This window comes from Arvicanthis niloticus, chromosome 10, assembly GCF_011762505.2.
Source record: "Arvicanthis niloticus isolate mArvNil1 chromosome 10, mArvNil1.pat.X, whole genome shotgun sequence".
NCBI lineage: Eukaryota > Metazoa > Chordata > Mammalia > Rodentia > Muridae > Arvicanthis > Arvicanthis niloticus.
In genome coordinates, this window is record NC_047667.1 from 77,622,871 (window position 1) to 77,648,223 (window position 25,353).

Below are 25,353 nucleotides of genomic sequence, written 5' to 3' on the forward strand. Positions count from 1 at the left end.
TAGTATGGTTGTGGCTATGTGGAAGGAGAGAAAAAGAAGAAAAACATATCAGTGTCAGCATATTAATAGAGAAGAAGTAGTTCTTGAGTTAACATGTATTTGTCTGTCAGAGAACTTAGTCCAGGTTCCAGCATCCACATCAGGGTACTGATAACCTGTAACTCTGACTTCAGCTGACAAACATACTCATACACAGACATAAACGCAATACACCAAAATAAAAACAAAAATATTTTTAAAATATTAGCATATTTAAAAAATAACAGAGAATGATTGGAAACTTGCCACCATCAGGAATACATAAAACCTCCCGAGCATATGAAGCTACAGAATGATCAGGAAACAGCATCAGGCTCCTGGCCCAGGCTATTGACCTTCCAACATCTTTTCTTTCTCAGCACTCTGGCCCACTTCCTTATTCAGAAGAGCCCTCTTTCTTAAGAAACTGGTTCTATTTCTACAGATATTTATAAGTATCCCACTCTTATTCTTTTTTCTAGTACTTAAAATCTCTATGGACACCTCACCATGGCCACAACGGATATAGTCACCACCACAGCCTATTGGAAAGAGTAAACACCAGAGGCCAATTAGTTTATTTGAAATTTTAAACAACTTTACATTTTCCACCCAAAGGTCATATGATACAATAAAAATTAATCTTATGCTAGAAACCCTGAGAATAAGAGGCCAGACAACAGGACGCAGTGTTGGTCTACTATGATGAGGCTACTGTGGTTTGGATGTGAAATGTTCTCTGTGGGTTCATGTATTTGAACATTTGGACTGTAGCTGATAATGATGTTGAGAAAGGTTTTGAAACCCTTAGGAGTTACAGTATCCATGGAGGCAGTAGATCCCTGGGATGAGCCTTGAGGTTTTCTAGCTCATCCCCACTATTTACTTTCTCTTTCCTGGCTGTGGATACAATTTGAGAAGTTGCCACATGACTTTGCTGTTGTGACTTCTCCCTCTAGGATGAACTGTATGCCTTAATACCATGATCCAAAGCATTACCTTCCTCCCTATGTTGGCTTTGTTATGCATACTGTTACAACAATAAAAAGAGTACCTGCTCAGTTTTTATGGGGCTGGTGCTAGTCAAGGAGTTTCTGGTGTATTCCAGAGAGGAACATCTTGGAATCATTCAAAAAGGCGATACACTGCATTCCTGTTACCCAGATCTCAGAGAAGCAACCCAGCTCAAATCCCATGCAATGAACATCTTAACTTATTTATGCTTTTCTGAATACCAGTTTCATTATTTTTAAAATTCAGAGAAAACTGACATCCAGATCCTTGTAAGAATTTTATAGAATCTTATAGAATGTGAACTTGTATGAATTCATCATTACTGTATCTGTAATTGCAGATATCACCTGACACAGGCTACAACGATTTTGATTCCTTTAAAAATATTTATTTTTTTGCAGCTCATGGAGAAAGAGAGAGATCTGCTTCTCATGGCTCACCTACTGAACTCTTTAACATATTCCTATTTTCTTTACTTGCTAACTACATAGACTGCTAAGAGAGACTCTACATTAGCCTTGCTCATTTCCATTTTCAAAAATCTGGTATACCTGAGCAGAGAACCCAGACCCCTTTTCTGAGCAGCCTATCCCCTTTTGCTTTAGTGCAAGTATGCCACTGAGGCTTGAGAATGAAAGTAAGAGAACTGAACCACTCAGGCAGCACATGGTGCTGAAAGGATATTGTGACTCTGTTTGGATACAAGTAACAATGAAACCAAAAAAATTGGAATTTTCCTAGCAATTGCCTGCTGAGAAAAAGAAGAAGCTGAGGTGGCAAATATAGCCAGAGTCAAAACTTCTCTACTCTAAAAAGATTTGCAATTTGTCAGCCCAGCTTACAGACACACTGCAGAAGAGATAGAATGTGACAGAACCAAACCATGACCAGGACTTAGCTAGGCACACCTCTTGCCTTCAATTTAAACCTGAATCTCATTAAGGCTTTTGAAGACAGTCTTGGAGAATAGAGCATCACTAGAACTCTCTCCTTTTCTTCCCAATGTGGAAAATTTGAGTATATTTTCATTTTCAGATTTCATTATTACTTGATGGTCTAATTGGCCAATTGAGGATGAGTGACTAAACCTGGCTTGCTAGTTGGCCATTAGTGTTCAGGCTCTGACTGTGATAATGCCAGTAACATTGCTGATAATGTTTCCAGACACAGACAGCTAACAATACTTGGGCTCCTGATTTTGTCCCTGCCCTCAGAATAGAATATACCTATTGTTTGAAGCAAAATCTGTATCTATTATCCATGAAGGTTGTTGCCAAAACACAGGTGAATGTTTTAGGTTTTGACATACTATGCTTCCTGTTCATGGCATTCTGCATGCTAATCAGCCATTGTAGAAGTATGACATACACATAGGGATAAGACAATATCCAACCTTTCCTCACAAGATTCTTATTTTATAGATTTGGTTAGGCAGTTTAATGTATATAAGTGTGAACAATTTGGCCTAATTAGTTTCATATTAATACGTTTAGCTTGAAAATTTCAAACCTCCAAATTAAACTATTTTAAGAAAAGAAAGAGCTGTATCTACATAACTCAAAAGTGAACTAAATAACATTCTAAAGCAGAATACAATAAAACACATACATATACATACACACATACATATATATATATATATATATATATATATATATATATATATAGAGAGAGAGAGAGAGAGAGAGAGAGAGAGAGAGAGAGAGAGAGACTGCAGAGCATGGGACTAGCTTTCCAACAGGGTCACATCTTTCAGGGCTTTGGATTATTCAGTGTATTTTTCTGCTTTCCAGGGTCTTGTGTTTGTGTGTATGTTTTAGTCACATTTTTATTGCTGTAATGAGACCCAATGACCAAGGAAATATACAGAAGAAAGAGTGTATTTGGAGATCTTATTTTTCAAAGGATGAGTCTATGAATATCAGGTTGGAGAACAGGGTATCAGGCAGCAGGCAGCAGTAGGTGAGAGCTTATGTGTTGAGACTACAACCACAAAGGAGAGAGAGGGAGAGAAAGAGAGAGAGAGAGAGAGAGAGAGAGAGAGAGAGAGAGAGAGAGAGAGAGAGAGAGAGGCAAAGAAAGCTAACTAGGAACAGCTTGGGGTTTTGAAATCTCAAAACCCACCCCTGGTGATATACTTCCTTCAATAAGATCATATCTTCTTAATATTTTCCAAAAAATATTCCACCATCTGGTAACTAAGCATTCAAATACATGAGCCTATAGAAGTCCTTATTCAAACTACCACAGTGATGAATATGCTATTTGAGAAATCTGTAGTCTGAGGCACCCATTCTCAAAATTGATGCTCTCACTAATCAAAACTTGGATAATCTTAAAGGTGGGATCATTGATCTGAATGGATGCCTGGTTTAGTCGACACTGGCAAAACAAGACAGTACAAAATATACAACTCCAAAAATTTGTGGTAATGTGGAGCAGGAGTTATCTCTAGGAAGGACAGAATAATCACAGCTCCCTGCACTCAAACATGATGCAAAGAACAATCATCAGTCTGAGATAGGTTAGGTGCCCCAAACAGGACACAGTGATAGAGGTCACTACAATAGGATACAAATTTCAGAAAGTGAAGATGGACTCTAAATCACTCAAAGCTGGCATCTGCTCCAGTAGTATGCTACACTTTTCTCCAGTGAACTTTTCGAATTCAATGGCACTTAAACACCTATACACATGCATCTAATACTAAGATCATGAGCTCTAAAATGGACTTCCAAAAAAGTGTAACCTTTCCTCACAATACCCAGTATGGAGGAAGCACACTAAAGGGGACAGCACAGAGAAGAGAAATGCAAGTCCCTTACCTGCCAGAATCAGTATCATTGCTTCATGGTCTGTATCTTCTTTCTGTGAAGATCTGTTTTCTTTCGAACTTTCAACTGTTTGCTTTTTTTATCCTGTATTGTTTGAATTATTCTCATTTGAGAACATATAACTAGACTTCTACTGGTGTCTATACCAGAGGAAACTCAAGATCTCCCTGTAACAATGTCTTAGTTGGGGTTTCTATCTCTGTGATAAAATATGACTAAAAGCAGCCTGGAAAGGAAAGTGTTTATTTCAATTTACAACACTCATCTCATTAGAGAGGGAAATCAGAGAAGGAACTCATATCAGAAAGAAACATGGAGTCAAACCTCATGCAGAGACCAGGGAGGAGTGGTACTTATGGGCTTGCTATCATTTCTTTTACCATCTCCTTTCTTATAGCATTCAGAATGGACCAAAATGCAGGTGGCAATTCTGACCTGATTTATTGACACCACACATCAATCATCAGTCAAGACAATGCCCCATAGGGCAGCAGTTGGGTTGAGACATTCATTTTCTTACCTGAAGTTTCTTATTTTTCTCAAATGACTCTATCCTATCTCAATTTGATATAAAAATGAGCAAGTGTTACAATGATAATAATGGTAAAGCATATCATAGTCTGAAACAGAAACATTTAAAGATACTTGGGCTGGGATGGTGACCCCATAGGCAAGAGGACTTGCTGGTCAACCATAAGAAGGTTGCTAAATTTGAGTCCCCAACAGCCACATTAAAAATAAAGCTGAATATAAGCCCATGCATCTGTAACTCTGGCACTGTGGGGGAACAAAGAGTGGAAGACTACTGGAGCTTGCTGGCTGCCAGCTTAGAGCCAGGGTCAGTAATAGTCCTTGTCTCCAGGGAATAAGATGGGGAGTGATAGAAAAAGACATATGACATCGTCTCCTAATATATGAATATATATTCAGGGGCATATGTACCTTCACATACACACACACACACACACACACACACACCCCAAAATTATAGATGCTTTTAAAAGACACAGTCATCTATTTCAACACAAGATGACACTCTTTCTTAATTATGGGAAAAGAGCAGAGAGCAGAAGCATCAGATTTGCAGAGGAGGACACAGGGATGCCAGTGTCTACCAACAACTCCCAACTTCTTTCAGTGCAGCCTTTGTGACAACAATAAGAGCAAATGGTGCCTGATGCTAATGATGACTTATGGAATCTAGAGCAGGAGAAACATGCTGAGAAACAGTTTCACCTAGAGAAGGGCTTCATAGCTACATTAGTTACTTCCTTCCACAAGAAACCAGTACAAACCAATTGACAAATTGCTAGGAAAGGAAGGTTTGTTTGACTCAGTTTGTGGGAACAATCCATCATAGCAGAGGAGGTACAGGAACAGGTTGAGACAGCAGGGCTTAAGAGCATCTGTGTTCAGGAAGCAGAGGGATGCATGCTACTGAGCAGCTCCTTTCTCATTTTTTTTCTCTACAGGGCCCACTCTGTGTACTGGCGCTGCTCATGTCTAAGACAGGTATTCCACAGTTAACTTAGTCTACAAAATCTCTCATAGACGAGCTTATATGTTTCTTGCCTACGTGAGTTTAGTTCCTAACTTATTAAAAGTCAAAATTAGCACTGAAAATATGGCTCACTAGTTAAGAGCACCAAATGCACATACAGAAGACCTGGGCTCATGGCAGCTCACACCTGTAACTCCAATTCCAGAGAATCTGATCTTTTCACATAGACATGCATGCAGGAAAAACATCAATGAACATGAAATTAAAAAACAAATTAAAATAAAATATCAATAATAAAAATTACAGTGATGAGATATATTTGTAAAATTGTAGGCTCCTTCCAATGACTTCCCCTCTTACAGTTTATAAGCATAAGAAATATACACTTGTACCACACAAACACATACACACACTCACAGAGAGAGAGAGAGAGAGAGAGAGAGAGAGAGAGAGAGAGAGAGAGAAGTCCTGTAGTAAAAATTTATTTAAATTCTGTTACTTTGACATTTCTCAATCTTATTTGAACAAAGAAATATTTTCTTTAGATTATGCTTAATATCTGGCAGAGATAGGAGTCTGGCTTCATGCTATCTATATAAAAAAAATTGGAAAAGCCAATATCGTGATGTGTCCAATAAACAAATTAGTTTTATCTCATCACTCAATATTTCTAAATAACCCAGAGACTTGCTAGTATGTTTGACACAGCAGAACTCTAGTTCCAGTTCCAGCAAAATTTAATATGAGTGTCTAGCATTTTGGGATACCAAAATATACATTTTTGAAAAGATTTCCTAATTATGTTTAAACATTCCAGAATATGTAGTTAGTAGCCAAAAGAGCTGAGACTAAAATTAAAATTATTTTATGTGTAGCATTAAAGTGTGTGGTAGGTTACTACCTATATTTAGGCAAGCAAAAATTTTATTTGTGGTAAGACAAAAACCCAGGTGAGGGGTTAGGGAGATGATCCAGTAAACAGAATCTAACATGAATATCTCCACTAGTCATTCAAAGAATAAGCTGAATGTAGCATTACCTACCTATAATCCTCGGGCTAGAATATTGAGATAGAAAGATCCTTGGGTCTTTCTGGGCACCTAGTTTACATAGTTGAGAGCACTACATAGTCAGTAAGAAACCCATCTTGAAAAATAAGGACTAGAAACACACACACACACACACACACCAGCTGATATAAGCAAGCTTTTTATGGAGACCCTATGAATGATCTTTACCTCAGAACTTACCATCCAAGAAAACTCACAACTCACAAGTCTCAAAACTCACCCTTACTGGATTTATAGACGAAACAGACACTAGCATTATGATCTGTACAAAAAAAATTCACAGCAGACTTGTGTGGAATACAAGATTCAGAGCTCAGAAAATGATTCCGAAAATTATAATTTTATTGAGACCTGATATTGTTCCTAGGATAGGGAATATGTATTCCTAAGAAATTGCAAAATACTAAAAAGGCTCTGAATTCAACCTGTGATTAGTTAAGGATAGCTGTGACGTTGGCTCTGTGCATGCATTCCTAGGCAGGCACACACACACACACACACACACACACACACACACACACCAGATGCTAAACTACATTTGACAAAAGTTAGAGGGAGCTTTTTAGACCAGAAAATGGTGAAGTCTGACATAGCCAATTAATAAACAAATAACAGAGAGGCATCACTAGGTGATTTTGATAAAGATGAGGAAATATTGAGAACTGAACTGGCCCCACGTTCCGGCGGCCAAAAAAATGTCATGGCCCGAGCAAAATGTTGAGGCCCGGGCTGCCCTGCCTTGGTGGCCACTGTATCCTGGCCCAAGCTGCCGCTCTAGTCCGCAGGTCGGGGTTCAGCAAGAGAGAGAGTGAGGACAGACTCGAATAATGGAGACCAGACAGAGTGTGTTTCAATCCTGTTTATTCTTCAGTCTCTCTTCTTCTCTCCAAGTCCCAAGTCTTGAGTTCCTAGTCCCTAGTGCCTCCAAGTTCCAAGTTTCTTCTTCCAAGTGCCAAGTGCCTAATGTCTAATAACTAACTCCAAGTTGTTCTCTCTAAAGTGTCTGATTCTCTCATCTCTCTTCTGTCTGCCTCTCGCCTTTATATGTCTCACTTCTAAGCCATGACTTTTGGTCACACCTTTAATCATGCCCTTAGGTCTTGTCTCTAAATCTGATCGCTACACTTCTAAGTCATACTCTTAAGTTACACACCTTTAATCTCACTAACCCAAGGTATCTAAACCAAGATTATCAGAGTGTGCTCAGCTGTTGTAGGCTATGGTAATCCAAGTCTCATGTCAGGGTATATGGCTCAAGATGGCTGCAAAGCTGATAGCCGCTTTCTGCTAAAATTCGGCCTGCAACAAGGGAAAAGTATGTATAAGTCTACTTTTGCTTTCTGGGCTGGAGATTAATTTATATTTTTAGCAATTTCACTTTTAGACAAGAGCTGACATGGACACAAACACATTAGCACCCTTCAGGGCCACCGCTTGTGCCATTCTTCTAGGCAAATAGAGCCAACTTCATAGCTGCCAACCTGGCATCCAGGAGCTGTACCAACCTGGCATCCAGGAGCTGTACCAACCTGGCATCCAGGAGCTGTACCAACCTGGCATCCAGGAGCTGTACCAACCTGGCATCCAGGAGCTGTACCAACCTGGCATCCAGGAGCTGTATGGATTTTTAAGGTACTCTCCTCATTGTTCATTATGGGGAGAACAATCACATCCTTAACATTCGCTATAGATACTTTGTCTGTTTCTTCTTTCTCCTGAGATGCCTCCTCTCCATACTCACTTTCCACTGGCCACATGCCCGAATTTTTTCTTAAAGCACAAGAATGTAACAAAGATGATATAATGTTAGTGTGCTTCCTTCCACTGTATTATTTATAGATTACGTTGCTCAGATGCATTGCTGTGGGTGGCTTGTCTCAGTTTATGATTGCCTTGCTAAACAAAGATATCCTCGGCAGCTAGTTGTTACCGAAGGAGCACTTAACACCCAGTGAGTAATGACAGCTGGCACTGGTCATACACTTGTTACTTATCTGTGGTTTTCAAGTGGAGAAAAATCTGAAGGTGACCATGTGGGGATTTTTTAAGATAAGAAAGAAGGGAAAGTTTGAACTCCTAACACACAGATGGAAAGTCATTATTTAATTTCATTGAGTGTGTATTAGAGGAAAGTGCATCACAAACTCTAGATCGAGACGTGAGAATGTGCCACTCTTCTTAAGCTCCAGTTAGTTTTGTTTTGTCATGATGTAGATGCGTGGGAATTATTTACTAGCACTGAAAACTTCAGTAATGTGTGTTACTCACCTGATTACATGTTCAACTCTGTGTCTAGTGTTTGTCATCCCTTTCCCAGTGTGAAGGGCTTTATGTGAATACCAAATTTTTCTAAATTTATTCTTCATCTAGTGTAAATACTGTATTCAGCACCAAAGGATACTGTTTACTTGTTTAAGTGCTATGTGTAGTTCCTCTTTAATAACCAATAGCCAATGTGGTTAAAGTCAGAAATGTTCAAATTATTACTTTGGCAAAGCACCTGCTCTCAGGAGAACATAATATTTGACTTCAACACTACTCTTCAGTACACAGAGTTCAAGCAATGCTCATCACTTAGCACTAAAGGAGATCTAGTTAAACTGAAAAGAGATGTGTGACTTAGTGGCAGGTGGGGTTGGGGTACACTTTAACTTCTTTTAAACAGTGCTAGGGATGTCTCTGAGAGCCTCCAATATGCTATGAAGGCACTCCTCTGTAGTCAAATTGGTAAAGTAAGGTTCAACAAGAGACTGTCTCAAAGCAAGAGGTGGAATGTGACTGAGGAAGACAGCAGGTATGAGCCTCTGGGCCTTAAGGACACACATATGCTTGTGCATCTACTCACTTATGGGCACATGCATACATATACACAAACACAAATAATTAAAGCAAGACAGGTCTCTTTGTATTACAGTAAAAATGCATATTTAAGAAAGAGGAGTATAGTTCTGAGATGAATTTTGTCTAAGAGATAATTCTCTGCTACTTTACTTCCCTTTCTAAAGCATGTGTCCTTAATTTGAGATCACTTTATTTAGAAATTTTATAATATAAATTTACTATGTGTCATCGTTTAATTGTGTTGGGTGCATATTAGAAGAAAATACGCCATGGACTCTGGCTCAAGCTCTGAGAATCTGCTTCCCTTTCCTAATACTTGATTTCTGAGATGCTAGAGATGTTGGAAAATGATTAAATATCACTGAAAACAATAGTAATTTGTACTTTCCTTACTACTTGTTCAAACCACTGCCAACTGGTTCTCATCTTACATCTTTCAGTATGGAAGTCTTTCTACACACACTCCAGAGTTTCTGCTTAGCATGAGCAAGCCTTGTTTCTCTACTTTACAATGTTTATTCCCTCTGTCTCTTTCAGACACTTTGAACTTTCCAAATTTCTAGCTGAAGTATCTAACCCCTCTGGTGCTGACCCTGAACACACAGGTATCTAATCTTTTTTTCTGTTTGGTCAGTGTAGGTGTAAATTATTAGAGAGTAGGAACTAATTACTGGAAGCCTTAGACCATTTTATCAGTAAAGATTTTGGGGAGGAGGCAGAAAAAGAAGTAGGGAGCAGTAAAGCAGACATGGGAGATCTGTGTACACACAGAATTGGACATAACATAACAGACTAATTATATGTCTCACTGCAGTGACCTAATGCCTGCCCCCAAAACTTAAGGATAAAAGGGTTTATTTTGGCTCACTATTTGACAATATAGTCCACCACAATAGGGAAGGCATAGCAGCACCTACATGAGATAGCTGGGCAGGTGGCTGAATGGATGGAGGCTAGTGCTCCAGTCACTTTCAGTCCATGACACCAGTCCATGAGATGATGCTACTCATATTCACAATGGGTCCTCCAGAATAACTAACTCAATTAAGAAATTCACTTGAAGACATGCCAAAGTCTTGTCTTTTTGTTATTTTAGATTCTATCAAGTTGATAATTATTAGGCCACATGGGAAATTTACTTTTAGCTAACATGCTTATTAAGAAGTTCCCAAGAAAGAAGAACTCTGTACTCAGGCTCCTCACACTCAAGGGAAACAGAAATACCACGGCAGAAAACAGGATATCATACCTGGTTAAAAAACAGAATATGATCAAATAATTATGGAAATAATCCTATGCTTCCAAATTGGACAGGCAACATGATACAGATAGATGAAGCATTAGAAGATGGTCTGAGATGAAGGCCAGTGTATATGAGGGTCAAGAAGAGCAGATGTGCATATTCTTCTCCGAACTGTAGACACTGTTGTTTGGAAGTTACTGCCAATCACCACCAATGAACTTCTGAGAGTCTATACAACTCTAGGTGCTCTGTGCTATACAGAGGAATCTTTTGTCTTCTAATTATTAATTCAGAAATGTTTCTCCTGGAAGTGACTTAAAAATTTACAGACTTTTCCTCCTGTTTCTATATATACTCAAAACTTCCTTGGCTTTTGTGTTTCCAAACAACATTTTTTCAGTATTTCTCAGGAAAGGTGGTATAGGTAACTTTTGAGTGCAGCTTTTTTAATGCTCTCTGAATATCCACTCTGCATCTCTACTGCCAAATAAATTATTTTAGAGCAAGCAAATGAGATAATTCACTAGGTTATTGGTAGGCATTTATTTAAGCATTAGTGTTTTCAATTGACAGTAAGTTAGGGGAAATTGTCTCCACACCCTTATGGGAAAATGTAAAGTTCTACCTTTGGTGTGGTTGTCTATATTTTCTCTAAATCAAATCACCTCAGTATCTATCATAGTTATTTTTATCAATGCTGTAACAAAATACCTGACAGGAAAGGAGGAAGTGCTGTTTCCAGTTTATAGTTTCAGGAGATACTATCTTCAGTAGCAGAGAAAACATGTTGAGCAGAGCAGCCAGCAGCAGCTCATATTGTCTCCACAGTGGGAAACCACAGTGTACAAAAAGTAGGCCTTGCTACCGAATGTCAAAGCCTACCCTCAGCGATCTACTTCCTCTAATGAGGCTATAACTCCTAGTGCTTCTCGCAACCTTCCAAAACCTCACCTCTAGCTGGGATCCAAGAGTTTAAACAAATATGCCTATGGAGGACATTTTACATTGTAACTATAAGTGTCTTTTCTTGTGCCCAAAAGGACAGAGACACTTTAAGAATAGATTTATTCACTTTTTGTGTAAAAACAAATAAGAGAGATTGGGCTGGTTAGAGAGCACCTCTTCACGGATACATACAGCAGTGAAATCCAGAGTCACGTTCCTTACAAGCACTTCTCCACTCACACCTAAAGAAGCATGAGATGTAGGTGTATGGGGCTCCCATTAAGAGAACAGAAGGATGATTCAATCCACCCCTCACTGGAGAGTTCCAGATGGACTGCCCATACTGAAATAGCTCAGACTGTACCTTTATAAAGCAGTCATTTCAGGCTAATTATGAAGTTCTCTTCCTCCTGTAATCATACCCAAGAACCTTTACTGGAAATCTTAGTATGTTCTTCATTGCAGTATGTTCTTTAAAAGGCTATAACAATAAGCAGCAAATTTCTGTGGCTTTTTTTGTTTTGTTTTGAGATTCTGTTTTGTTATGTGATTTTTTTTTGAAAACTGTCTTATGAGAGGATGTTTGAGGATGTTTTTCTGAGAACAGACATGAGGTACATTTTCTGGAAGCAGCCTGAAATAAGGTCGTGTGATGCTCTCCTAGAGATGATGCCTGAGAGAACATGTGAAATGTGGTAAGGGTAGAAATATGACTCAACAGACAGTAGATGATACTGTATGGTACTTGTTCACCCTGCCATTCTTCGATGGCCATCACTGGGATTTGCTAACACTAATCTTTGCTGAAGGCATTGTGTGGTATTGGTTAGCCTTGGCACTCTTTGCTGGTCATCATTGTAACTTCATAAAGAGAAACACACCAAAGAACTGCTGGTGGTATTTTGGCCATTTCTTGCTGCTTTTCAGACTCAGGAGGATTGGCAAAGCTTTGTACCAGTTAGCAGAGCCTTGCTGTTTCTTGCAGATCAAACTGCTGTTGGTGATTCATGAATGGAGTTTGCAAGTGGATCAAGGTACCACTGCTGATTTGTGTGAGATGAACTGCTGATATTCTGACAATACAGATTGGATTTTCACCAAGGAACTATTTCTAAAGAGTTCCACATTCTCTTTTTCCCTATTAACCTTTCCATTTCACTAACTCAGGTCAGTGGTGGGCTAGGATGGAGGTTAAAACATTCAAGTGTACTTATTGGAAAAGTTTTTCAAAAATATAAGCCTACAACCTTATTCTTGTTGTGTGTACACATAGTTGAAGATGTATATGCACATGTGTATTGTGCTTGTGGAGATAGAGATCACTAATACAGGAGCACACTTCCACAGACTCAGGTGTAAGGAGCCGCAATATAATCTGCCACCCCAAGTTGGCGCTAGCCTCGTGTCTTCTCCAGATGTAAACAATTATCTGCGCAGCTGCTAGGCAGAAAGGCGTGCCAAAGTCACTGAATGTTGGGTGGTGAGCGAACAGCCAATCAGAAGTGAATACGTCACTCTAGACTGTATTTAAGCCAGACCCCTTCCACAGCTCAGCCCTTCCGCGTTTTTCCACGTGTGTGATACATATTAAAAAGCCTCGTTTTGCAGTAACTACCTGATCTCTGGGTCTCGTGCTTTCTCTCCCATGGATGCAAGGCTCGGGGGTGCGCGTTAGACTCAGGGATTGGCAAACACTCAGGTTGACTCTGTCTCCTGTGATCACTAAACATGTGATTTTAAACAAAGGTTGGTGAAGGGCATTCGTGAAAACAGCAGAGATTTCACATGTGAGTGAGCGTTCTTTAGAGTCACCAGGAGAACTTACTAAAATTTCAGGCCTATCTCTTTCTCACTTCCAGGTTGGCATCTCGATATTTCCTTTATAACTATCTTCTTTAAATTCTATGTCATTTTTAATTATATGTTTGTATCTGTGTGTAAGACTATGCACATGGGAGGACAGGTACCTATGGAGGCCATAAGAGGAAGCCACATCCACTGGATCTAGAGTTTCAAGTGATTATAAACCACCAGTACAGCAAGGACTCTTAACTGGCAAACCATCTCACAACACTAGAAATGTCATTTCTACAAAGTTGCCATCTGTACTGTGATATTGTGCATTAGCCACACTTGAAGAACCATGAGCGTTCCATAGGACTGTGGAAATAGTGAAAGGATGTAATATTCAAAGAATATTTATTCAGGAACTACTACATAAAATACGATCTTTCCTTTTCTTCCATGAAACAGGGCAAAAATGATAAATCTGAAAGAAATTATAGCGTAAATGATTCTGTTTTGATTTTAGCCCATCTCTCACCTGAAGGGAGAATACTATATTGGAACATTTCTCACTTAGACATAAGTACTCAGATGGTGTCGGTATTGCCCTTACCATGGCTTTCCTGGCACCAGATATAAAGGCTTTTAGTTTGACAGAAGAGCTCAGACATATGTTTTAGCCCACAATGCAATCTTTTTATATCACCCACTGTTTTAACACACTCCCACACACGGGGTGGGCTGTATCAGGAATCTGTTTGTGGAGGTTATCCAGCATGTTTTCTCAGACTCTGTGTTTGCAGCTCCCCAAGCTCAAGCTGAGAAGCTAAACATCTTAATCGGAGAATGAGAGACATGCTTTTCTTAGAAGAGGAGATGCTAGGAGAAAAAGAACCAGATATGGAGAGAGGAAATTGTATTTTATGTAATATTTAGCTGCAGGAAACTGAATGTATTGTTTTTATGTGATCTATTCAGTGAATGAAGACAAGTGCTTGCATTTTCAAAAGTATTAGAAGAATATATCCTTAGAATACAATAATAGAGTGCAGTGGCGAAAAACCCTGATTTCATAATTGATATTGCAGCCTCCATATGATACCCATTTCTGTAAGTTCACTACTGTAACTGACTGATATCTAAGTACATCCCTTAATCTTATTGTTATTTGAGGGTAACACAGGGAATGTAATTTATGATATAGACAATGTCCTTGGCATCCCAGAAAGCTGCACGGAAAGCAGTGTCTGTCTGCCTGGCTTAATAAAGGTTTATCAACGTTATTGTGTTTGTGTGTAAGGGGCTGCTATGTGCATGTATGAACATGTAAACATGCCTGCATACAAGTTTGGGGGCAAGAGAAAGCAATCAGCTGTACTCCTTTGCCATTTTCCACCTTATTCTTTTGAGGCATGTTCATTTTCTTGACCATGGATGTAAATATATGTTTTCTGTTTGCTTGTTTTTGCTGCTGCTGTTGTTCTAACTAGGCTGACAGAGAGACAGCTTCTATCTCTGGCTTGTGCAGCACTAGGGTTACAAGTGGCCGTGTGTTACTACACATACCTTGTTAAAGTGTGTTAGGATCTGAACTCAGATCGTCAAGTGTATGAAGCAAGCACTCTTGACAAATGAGATATCTATCCACTTAAAAATGATGTTTCAAGGGCAGACTTTAAAGAATGTAAAAGAAGCAGAGCCTACCAGTTTGTAGACATCATTTCAAAGGGCCTGTAAGAGCCCAGTGAGAAGCCACTTAAGATTTTAGAAGCTTTGAGCCTTTTCCTTGAAAACTGCCTTGGCCTTCTTATATTTGATATCACTCCCAAATAACCAGCACTAAGACAGTTAAATATGTATGAGGAATAGTTGGAAACATGGCAAGAAATGCCAGAATGTGGAGGTGGGCCCCAGTTCACCATAAAGGAGAAAAAGCACATAGAAGGCAAGGATAGGGATCTTAGTATCTGCTGTCCAAATGGAGACACTCTGGCTTCCATCGTCCTGTTAGCTAGAAACATAGGTAGGGAAAACATAGCCAGAGACATTCCCTGCTGTTCCTAGCAGGCAAGTTCATACTGGCTGGCTAACACATTAACACTGGTTATCACATGAAAACTGCAACAATGCAGGAGTTGCTCATGAGCTAGAGCTTCCTGTCTGAGAGGCTAGGGAGCCCCAGGGATGTCCTGTGTCTGCTTCCCAAAGCACTGAGGCTTCTCTCTCACTGCTTGACCTGTGACCAATTGCCTCTTTATTTTATGCATCTATTCCACATATTTTTCCTTCCTCACATCTATCGCTGCTACTAGTTTACATTCATATGCACTTTCATCATGGCATTTATCTTTTTTTTAATCAAAATTAAAAGAAAATAAAACTCAGGGAAAACCCCTGTCTTTGTAAACCTCTCACCTTGCCTCCTAGATTCCTAGATTCCTAGAATCTAATTGTAATTAGATTCTAATTACAAATGTAAATTAGATCACTTGACACCAAGCATATCTTTCAACACATGTTTCCTTTTTGTTAGAGAAAATGACTGCAGTTCAAGTGAAACATAACACTTACATTCCAAAGGAAACACATTTCTCATTATACAATTAAACAAAGTGCAATTGCATGTAATGTAGTTACTCAAGACTATAGTTACATAAAAGTAATGCTGCAGAGGAGACGTAGATGTCTTTAACATAGTCAAAAATAATGAGAGCTTCCTTAGTTGTATGTATACTAAGATATCAAAGATATTCCAAATAATAAATGTCTAAGTACTGATCTATAATACAAACAGTGCTGCACGTGATGATAACTTTGGAACATTCTTTCTTTCCAGAAATATACATTATGTCAGGTTCCACTTCCTGGACTAGCTTTGTTTTGGAGACTCTACATTAACACATTTTAATGAAGCACACATTTTATTACCCACTTTCGCAGCTCCTCAAATGGAAAAAAAAGGCACAGGAATCAAAAAGTCACTATGATGTGTTAGGAATCCCATGTGCAGTAATATTATCAGAAAGTGTCTTAATGTCTCATCTAATTATAGTGGTAATTTCCAGCATTAGCTGAGCGCATGTGCTGCATGAACAACTTTCACATTCTCATGTTCCTCAGTAAAGGCACCTGGTATTTTCATTTCTTCCCTGGACTGGGAAATTTGTCACCATAACTCCCCTAAATGTGTGAACATTTTTTATAACTCAAGTTCCTATCCAAATCTGCTGGTATTCCTTCTCAGTTTTTATGCAAAGAGTGAAAGCAAAATCTGCTAACATAAAGGCTCTATTCTTTTTTTTTTCTTGGATATTTTATTTATTTAAATTTCAGATGTCATATCCTTTCCCCATTTCCCCTACCTAGAAACCTCCTATCTCATGCCCCCTCCTCCTTTTTGCTTTTATACCATTTTAATTACATACAAGTATTAAGGTCAGATCTAGATTTAGGGTCTACAATACAATAGATGCAAATAGTCAAGGATCAAAGAAGCAAGACAATAAACACAAATAGTCAAAGAACAAGCAAGCCAATAAAGACAATTCCATGAACACTCCCATGATCACCATTTCTAAAGGCTCATCAGGATGACCAAAATATCTGAACCAACTTCCCTGTTCTAGTCCAAAATCATTTTCATGTCTGAAGCCTTCTTCCTTGTTCTAGCCTAAAGTATTGGTTTCTGTCTGAAATTACTTCTTTGTTCTAGCCTAAGATTTAGATTACTGCCTGAAGCCCATTTCCTTGTCTTTGGCCCATGTCAGGTTCTTGCCAAGCAGACCCAAAAGTTCTCCATATCTCTCCCTTTTTTTATTTCATGGCTCAGACATTAAAGGCTAGGCTCACAACAAAAAATATAAGAGGTTGGTTCACAAAGGTTCTTGTGATGATCTCCAGTCTACATCCCCAGATATGTGGAAGTCATGTGACTTCCCTGTATGACCCATCAGCAGGACTACAGCAAATCATGTGAACTATATAATGTCAAAGGAATCTAAGACATGGCAGATTGCAAGACAAGTCTTCAGTTGCTAGCTTCTCAGGAAATACATATTGCCAAGAAAACTAACATATGCTTTTACATATGAAATGCATCCCAGTACTTGAAATTTTAAAGTCAAAGTCAAAGCATTTTAACTTGGTGGCACTTACAAGCCATGTTCTGTTTCCCTTCTTCCTCTTCTTCTTCTTCTTCTTCTTCTTCTTCTTCTTCTTCTTCTTCTTCTTCTTCTTCTTCTTCTTCTTCTTCTTCTTCCTTCTTTTTCTTTTCTCCTCCTTCTCCTTTTCCTTCTCCTTCTCCTTCTCCTTCTCCTTCTCCTTCTCCTTCTCCTTCTCCTTTTCCTTCTCCTTCCTTCTCCTTCTTCTTCTTCTTCTTCCTTTATGGCATTACCTCCTATCAGCTTTCATTTACTCTTACTTTTGCCAAGCCTGATTTTGCCTCATCCTTTAAGATGCCATCACCTACCCAAACTTCCTCCATTTCATTCCTCATTCTTACACTGGTATGAACTTACTGGTGTCACCTGTTCCTACTGGTAACACATGTTTCACAAGACAGGGTATATTTCAGTTTTTAACAATGGCTAATTAATATAGCTAAGACATCTAACACCAACACAAATGTGTACACTTAGCAAATACTATCTACTCATTGACTCATGTATATCATAAGAATGTAAGAAGAGTTAGAAGAATGAAACAGAAAGATGCTGTAGAAGGAACACAGCAGAATATTACTGAAATTTAGCATAATTTCTCTTTGATTTTCTGACAACATATAGAAATTTCTACCATAATAGAAGCCAAATCCTAAGAGAAATACAACTAGAAATTGGGTGACATGCTGGATCCCTGGGTTGTAGAATAAAAGTACTGATTTGTACTAGCCTACTGTCTGGACTCTTTGGAACAAAAGAGTGGGTGGGGTTGGTGGTATCTAGAACCAGTCATCCCCAATTGAGGACATTAGCATTAAGCACAGCCACAACCTTAGCTGTAGCATACCTGAAGCTCTCAACATTATAGGAAGGACAACCACAGCAGGCAAAGAATTAAATGGTTTAGAGAAAGCAGTTCCTCTCTCCTTTATACTATACTGTAGGAGGAGCTAAGGTGGGAAGAGAAAGAAGAGGAAGAGGAGAAGGAAGAGGAGGAGCTAGGGAAAGGAAGAGGAGAGAGAAAGGAACATGGAAGCGGATGTGTGTGTGTCTAGCAGTCAAAGGTAGCTGGCATATCTAGGTTGGGTGTTGGGTTACACCTCTGATTATGTTGGCATCTTGTTATTGAGCATTACCAAACATATAAAGCCTTTGGATGATCTAAGCATCAGAGTCTCATTTCTACCAGACCCACAAGGATGGCGGGATGGTCTGGGCTCAGCCAAGCATTGTGGAGACAGTGTGGTAGATTGGCAGAGACATCTCCCACACTGGCATCTTGTGGGTGGCAGGGCCAGTATCTCTGGTTGCCTGAGCAGATGGTCTGAACTGAGCAGGGGTGGTATGCCACCACCTCTCATGGCTGCAGGCCTAGGCTAGTCAGAAACATGGCGGCTGATTGAGAAAAGCCAGATTGAATGTCGCTGTTTTAAAATATCTCTCACAACAAGCAGGGGGAAGGAAGGTGACAGAGGAGGAAGATGACAGAGGAACAGGAGGTTGAAGGACAATAGAGGAAAAGCACGTGGCCTGGAAAAATAATGCAAGTTATAAGGGATCTCATAGCCAGGAAATAGAGTAGTGAAATGGTAAATTTGCCCAATCTAGGCATGCAGTTTATATTCATAATTAATAAGTTGTGTTTTCTTTGACCAGTCTTATTTGGGTTGGAGATTTACCACTACAAATTGGTGCCCAATGTAGGGTGCCACTTGTTGTGGGAGATATTTTAAAACAGCGACATTCAATCTGGCTTTTCTCAATCAGCCACCATGTTTCTGACTAGCCTAGGCCTGCAGCCAAGAGAGGTGGGGGCATACTGCCTCTGCTCAGTTCAGACCATCTGCTCAGGCAACCAGAGACACTGGCCCTGCCACCCACAAGATGCCAGTGTGGGAGATGTCTCTGCCAATCTACCACACTGTCTCCACAATGCTTGGCTGAGCCCAGACCATCCCTCCATCCATGTGGGTCTGGTAGAAATGAGACTCTGATGCTTAGATCATCCAAAGGCTTTATATGTTTGGTAATGCTCAATAACAAGATGTCAACACAATCAGAGGTGTAACACAATACCCAACCTAGATATGCCAGCTACCTTTGACTGCTAGACACACACACATCCGCTTCCATGTTCCCTTCTCTCTCCTCTTCCTTTCCCTAGCTCCTCCTCTTCCTTCTCCTCTTCCTCTCCTTACTCCTCCAACCTTAGCTCCTCCTACACTATACTCTTAACTTCAACATAATCAAATTTTGTTTATGTATAAAATTCTAATCCTTTCACAAATTTGTAAATTTATTTAATTTTCATATACCATTTACTGCAAGTCGAAATGAAGAGAGATTCAACTAATTTAAACAATTTTCTCTGGGCTTGAAATATTTCAGCAATATTTTTCATTAAGTAACTCAATAATAACTAGTGTGGCTAATGTCTGTGGATTAGAATTTTGCTTATAGAAACTCATATTCATAACAGTGAGAATGGGAAGGGATGGGGGAACAGAGAAGACAAGATAATAATTACCTGTCTTTGATGCTACACAGATCAATGTGTAAATCACTAAAACTCCCCAGGGAACCTTGCTGAACTGAAATGAGGTCCTTAGGCTGGTTATCAATAAAGATGAGCCTCATGCAGCCTTGGAAAGCCTTAGTGGGGTTTAAGCATTGGGAATCGGTGAGATTGTCTGGGCACCCTGTGGGATAGAAAGAAAAGATGAAGAACACTGAAATTATCTGTTATTGCTGTAGCAACATATTGATGGAAGACTTTAAGGTCTAATTATTTGGACATTTTTTTATTCACAGTAGGGTATATTTTTCTTGTAAATACCAGCTCAGGAAGAAGTGCAAAACTAATGCAAAAATGGAAATACTCAGATATAAGGAAAAAATGTGCCAAATAAAATAACATAGGTAGAACATTTTCCTTAATCTCTTCTCTCTGTCTCTCTGTCTCTCTGTGTGTATATGCATATGTGTGTGTGTGTGTGTGTCTATGTGTTGCACAGCTGAAGACACAGTGTTTCATGTGGATACATGTAGAAACCAAAGGTTGACCTCAGTATGTCTTTCTCTGCTACTTCCCATTCAATTCTTTGAGTTAAGGTCTCTTTGTGAACCAGGAGTACACCAGTTTATCTAGACTGGCTGATTGTGAGGTTCAGCACTCTGCCTTCAATCATCACTCATCACTTTTATTTGTGTGACACTGCTTTCTCACCCATGGGTGAGTTTTGTGACTTGCATAGGGTGGGGTGTCTCCAACCCTCAGGAGCCTGCTTATCTCAGGCTTGCCAGCATTGAAACTCAAGGTATTCTTGCCATACCCACTACTTTATATAGATACTGTGATTCCAGATTTAGCTTCTCTTGCTTGCATGGCAAGCATTTTACCAAATGAGTTAGCTACACACACACACACACACACACACACACACACACACACACACCTTCATTCCTGCTGAAAATTTCCTTATTTTTCCATTGGATGTCACTCTTCACATACTTTTCACATAGTCTAAGTGTTTAGAAATGCTGGTATGGCTTACAACACACATCTAAGTTCACAATGTAATTCTGAATTACACTTTCTAAGGAAATTACACTCTGGCAAGGATGGCAGCTCGCTAATTTTCTGGTGAATTGTGGAGCATTAACAGGATAAGCTCCTGTGAATGGTACACTCAGGAAACAAGCAGGGTTTTTGACATGCTGTGCAAAGCAAATCCAGACATTAAGAGAACTGTACGCTTAAATGCCTGTACTTATGGGCTAGAATAGCACATCCAAAAGGTTAATACCACACCTTTTAAAGTGTGCTCTTTAAAAAACATGAATGCATTGCACCAATTATCATCACCTACAAACAGGCCAACCCACTCCTCATTAAGGAAGGTGAGGGCCAAGCAGGTAGATGTGTATGTGTATCTTATAAACTCTATCTCAGTGGCTATAATAGGTTCAGAGCATATGGTAATGTGATCTTGAAAACATGGCAATATGTCATAAATAAAGGGGAATTATTTCTACCATCTTTAATAGACAATTACTGTAAGGATGAATCTCAACAGCTGGTAAACAGCTCACAGGCACACCATAAAATAGATATACTGCAACTTCTAATTGAAATTGTAGAGAGAATTTATGGGAGTTGACTATTGTTGCTCAAACTCATTTTTTTTATGTTCCTTAAGTTTACAGTCTGTAAGTGGATGATTTGTTTAAACACTGTTCAAAGATAGTTCAAAGATTTATCAGTGAAGATAAATCTTCATGTTCTAAGTCTAGCACTTTCAAAACCTACCCAGAATTTTACAATATTCTAGCTGGGAAGAGGAGAGTCATTATGCCTCTGTGATATTTCAGAAGATTATTATATCATAAATACTCAAAACCATTTTAACTAGAAATAAATTCTTGACCAGCATTTTTTCTCCATTGCTGAAAAAAAATGTATTTACTGTAAAGCACACAGCTTGGAGTTGAGACCATTGCTCTGTATATGTTCCCATTCATTGGCTTTCACTATTGGGCTGCAGTGAACACAGATTTGAATTCGCTCCATATGCTCCATAAGCCTCTACAGCACCTCACGGATTATTATAAATTCACTAATCTTGGAGTGACAATGTATATGAGTGAGAATGTGCAAGTGCCACAGCCAATATATGGAGATTAGAATTACAGGATTAGATTACAACTGCAGGAGTTGGTGCTTTCTATCTTGTCTAAGGGTGGGTCTTCTATTTGCTACTGAATACCCCAGGTTTGCAGGCATGAGTGGCATAAAGACTATAGTCATGTGCTACAGGGTCTAGTTTCCCAACGATTCTAGGGGTCCAAACCCCAGTCCTTATGCTTACATAGCAAGAGCTTTATGATCGAACCATGTTTTCAAACTAAAGATAATTTTATTTCAACAAAGTACAACCTCATTATCTATCATATAGATACATTATCGCCTTAAGTATATGCTACCTCTGGTATGTAATGGTCATTGTGTGTAAAGGAATATGGCCCTTCCACATGCTAAAATCCAGCCTCATTGACCTTGTTCCACACAGCTCCCTTCCAAAGAGACTCTAAATATGTACTCTGTACCTGTGCAAATATCTTGGTGTTTCAAGCTTGTCATACATTTTTTGGGGGGAAGAAACAGGTGATTTAGGAGTTTTGTAGCTAAGAGACTACAGGGCTTGGGAAAGAGTTCAGTGCAGAATGTATTAGTATGCAGCAGGCTTTAGGTAACTATATTGTATCTGTGTATCTTTTACTGATGTTATTGTTATTTTTCATATTCTGTGTGAGCAAGACAGAGTATGGGAATGCATGTAACATCACGAATTTATGAAAGTTAGGAGACAGTACTGTGGATCCCACTCTCTTCTCCAACTTCAGGTTCAAAGGATAGAACTTAAGTCTTAAGGTTTGAGCACCGAGTATCTTTGCTCATATAATCATCTTGTTATCTCTTCAGTAAATGCTAATATGCACTGATGGTCTTTGATTACATCATGGGAAGGAACTGTCAGCTTTAGGGCAGGGCTAGATCATGCTCACTTCTGTATAAGAGGAAAACACTAGGAGAGTTGATACTGCAGGTGACTGGATGTATAAAGACAAGCACATTTTACTTGCTGAGTAAGCCTCCCACTAATATTCACTAAGACTGCATTCTCCTCTTGTTTATATCTCCAAGTAAGTTTGAAAGTGAGGTTGCTCTCCATGTTCAAGAAAAGAAATCCAAAGACTGTATCTTTAAGACCTTAAAGTCAGAGAGCCATAGAAACTAAGTCTCCATTAGATTTGGCTCTGTAAGATCACTGGCTACAGAAGTAGATATCTTTTAATAAAAGATATCTTTAAAATACTCAGCATGGGTGCCTTTATAAAAACAATAAATGTCACATATGTTTTGTCCACCGTAGTTTGTTCTTGTCTGTGTTACTGCAAGCATTGCAAAGGTTCAGAGAGAAATATAAAGAGTAACTACTGAGAAATGTCAATGGCTTCTCCCTTCCGCCTTTGAGCTGCTAGCTTCTCTTTGCTTTGCTCTGTCACCTTCCATAGGTAAGGATGATCCTCAAGACATAGAAAGAGGAGATGACATTCACAATGTGAAGTGACAGTAGAGTAACTTAGATAGCAGTGCCTTCCACTTTTTCCTCCTGCAGGTACTTGCTTACCCTCAGCTTTTATTTATTTATTTATTTGTATGTTTTCAGCTCAGTTTCTCCTTCTCAGTGTGAAACCAAACAGAGCTTCCCATAGCTACAGGAATCATTCTTTTTTTATTTTTATTTATTTATTTTTTATGTAATGCTGGTCTAGTAGCTCTAGTTCCTTCTGCCTTCAGAATCACCCTAGATAGCTTACATTTCCACAGTTGTCTGAGGTTTTGGTTTCTTACAGTTTGATGCTTGAATGCACCTGCTTGTTTACATGCACGGCTAAGGGGAAGGTTGTCTAATTGACAGAACATATGGTGGAATAATTTCCTTGCTCTTTATGTGAAGTCTCAAAGGATAGTGAACTTACCTCCAAAGTAGTAACTATTTCCAGAATAGATCTGTAGCCATGAGGTGTCTGGAGGCAGGGATGCAGCATCATTATCCAGTGTGAGAGTAACACGATTTCTCCTGGCATTGATGCTGATAGAATGCCATAGGCCATCATTCAAGCCACTGCCTGCAAGAGAAACAGGGAAGGCTGTTTCATAAGGATAATTTTTCTCTTCTGCCTTACAGGTTAGTCTCTTTCCCTAAACCATTTCTGATAGTTTTGTCTTAGAAACAAATGGGACAAACTCAATATGTGGGACATCTCTGCCAAATAAAGGAATGCAATATGTTAATTAGAATGGTGATGAGTAGTTGAAGAACAAATTAACAAACAGTAACTGTTAAAACACCTCAATGATACCAGTAATTATAACATAAGACAGAGGGGGCATAGGTCATTTACATACTTTGCCTTTTCTAAAGTTTGTATTTTCTTGTTATTGAAAGTTTTGGGGGGGGGTTATTATACTGATTGTCCCAGTTATCAAATCTAGAACTTCATATACCCTATGTAAGCTCTTCACCACTGAGTTTCATTGGCTCTGAGAAATTATTTATTTTATTATACAGGATTACTTTCTTAGTTTCTTTTCCTGTTGCTGTGATAAAATACCCCAACAAATTTAACTCGGAGAATAAAGGATTTATTTCATCTCACAGTTTAAAGATACAGTAGTGGCATAGTGGCAGGAAGTCAAACCAACAGGAGCTTGAAGCAGCTGCTTATGTCTTATGCATGATTAGGAGACACAAGGTAGATGCTCAGCTTGCTTTCTCTACAGTATGCCATCCAGGATCAGATCTCTATCCCAGGGAATGGTCATGCCTACTGTCTTTATAGATCAATTACTGAACTCAAGGAAATCCCTCACAGATATTCTCAGTCTAACCTCAAGTTCTTTCATTCCTCTTGGTGTTCCCGGAGGCTTCCTCCTGTGAGGATCTATATTCCATCAAGGTGACAATTAGCATTAATAATCACAGCTACACAGGAGAGTTTCATTTAAGAATGTAGCATGCCTTGAGCATATCCACTTCAGTATACCACTAGCCTTTCCCATACTACACATTGCCTCATTCTCCACACACATTTACTTCTAATTTCATGTAAGACTATTGAAGTGGTCAAAGTCAACCTCATTGCAAGACAGAGAAATTTATCTATTGCAGTCAGGACACAAATTAATTAAATACCACTTATAGAAATTTTAATATATTCAGTTGACTTTGACTATTCATGAGGTGGTGTGCACATGTGGACTTCAAAAGACAATTAGTGCAAGTTGAATCTCTCCACCCACTCCCTAGATCCCAAGAATATAGCTGATGTGCTCAAACTTGGTGGCAAGCACCTTTACTGGTGCAACTGTCTTTCT

General features: G+C 39.1%; 1 protein-coding gene across 1 annotated transcript in view; it reads right to left on the bottom strand.

Annotated features, from left to right (window-relative positions):
- LOC117716227 (contactin-associated protein like 5-1) overlaps window positions 1–25,353 on the bottom strand; it is a 688,126-nt gene that overhangs the window by 266,826 nt on the left and 395,947 nt on the right. The window contains exons 9-10 of the mRNA XM_034513191.2: window positions 23,955–24,104; window positions 19,939–20,110 (exon numbers count right to left, since the gene is read on the bottom strand). Of these exons, the coding sequence (XP_034369082.1) occupies window positions 19,939–20,110; window positions 23,955–24,104 (322 nt within the window). The remainder of the gene's footprint in view (window positions 1–19,938; window positions 20,111–23,954; window positions 24,105–25,353) is intronic.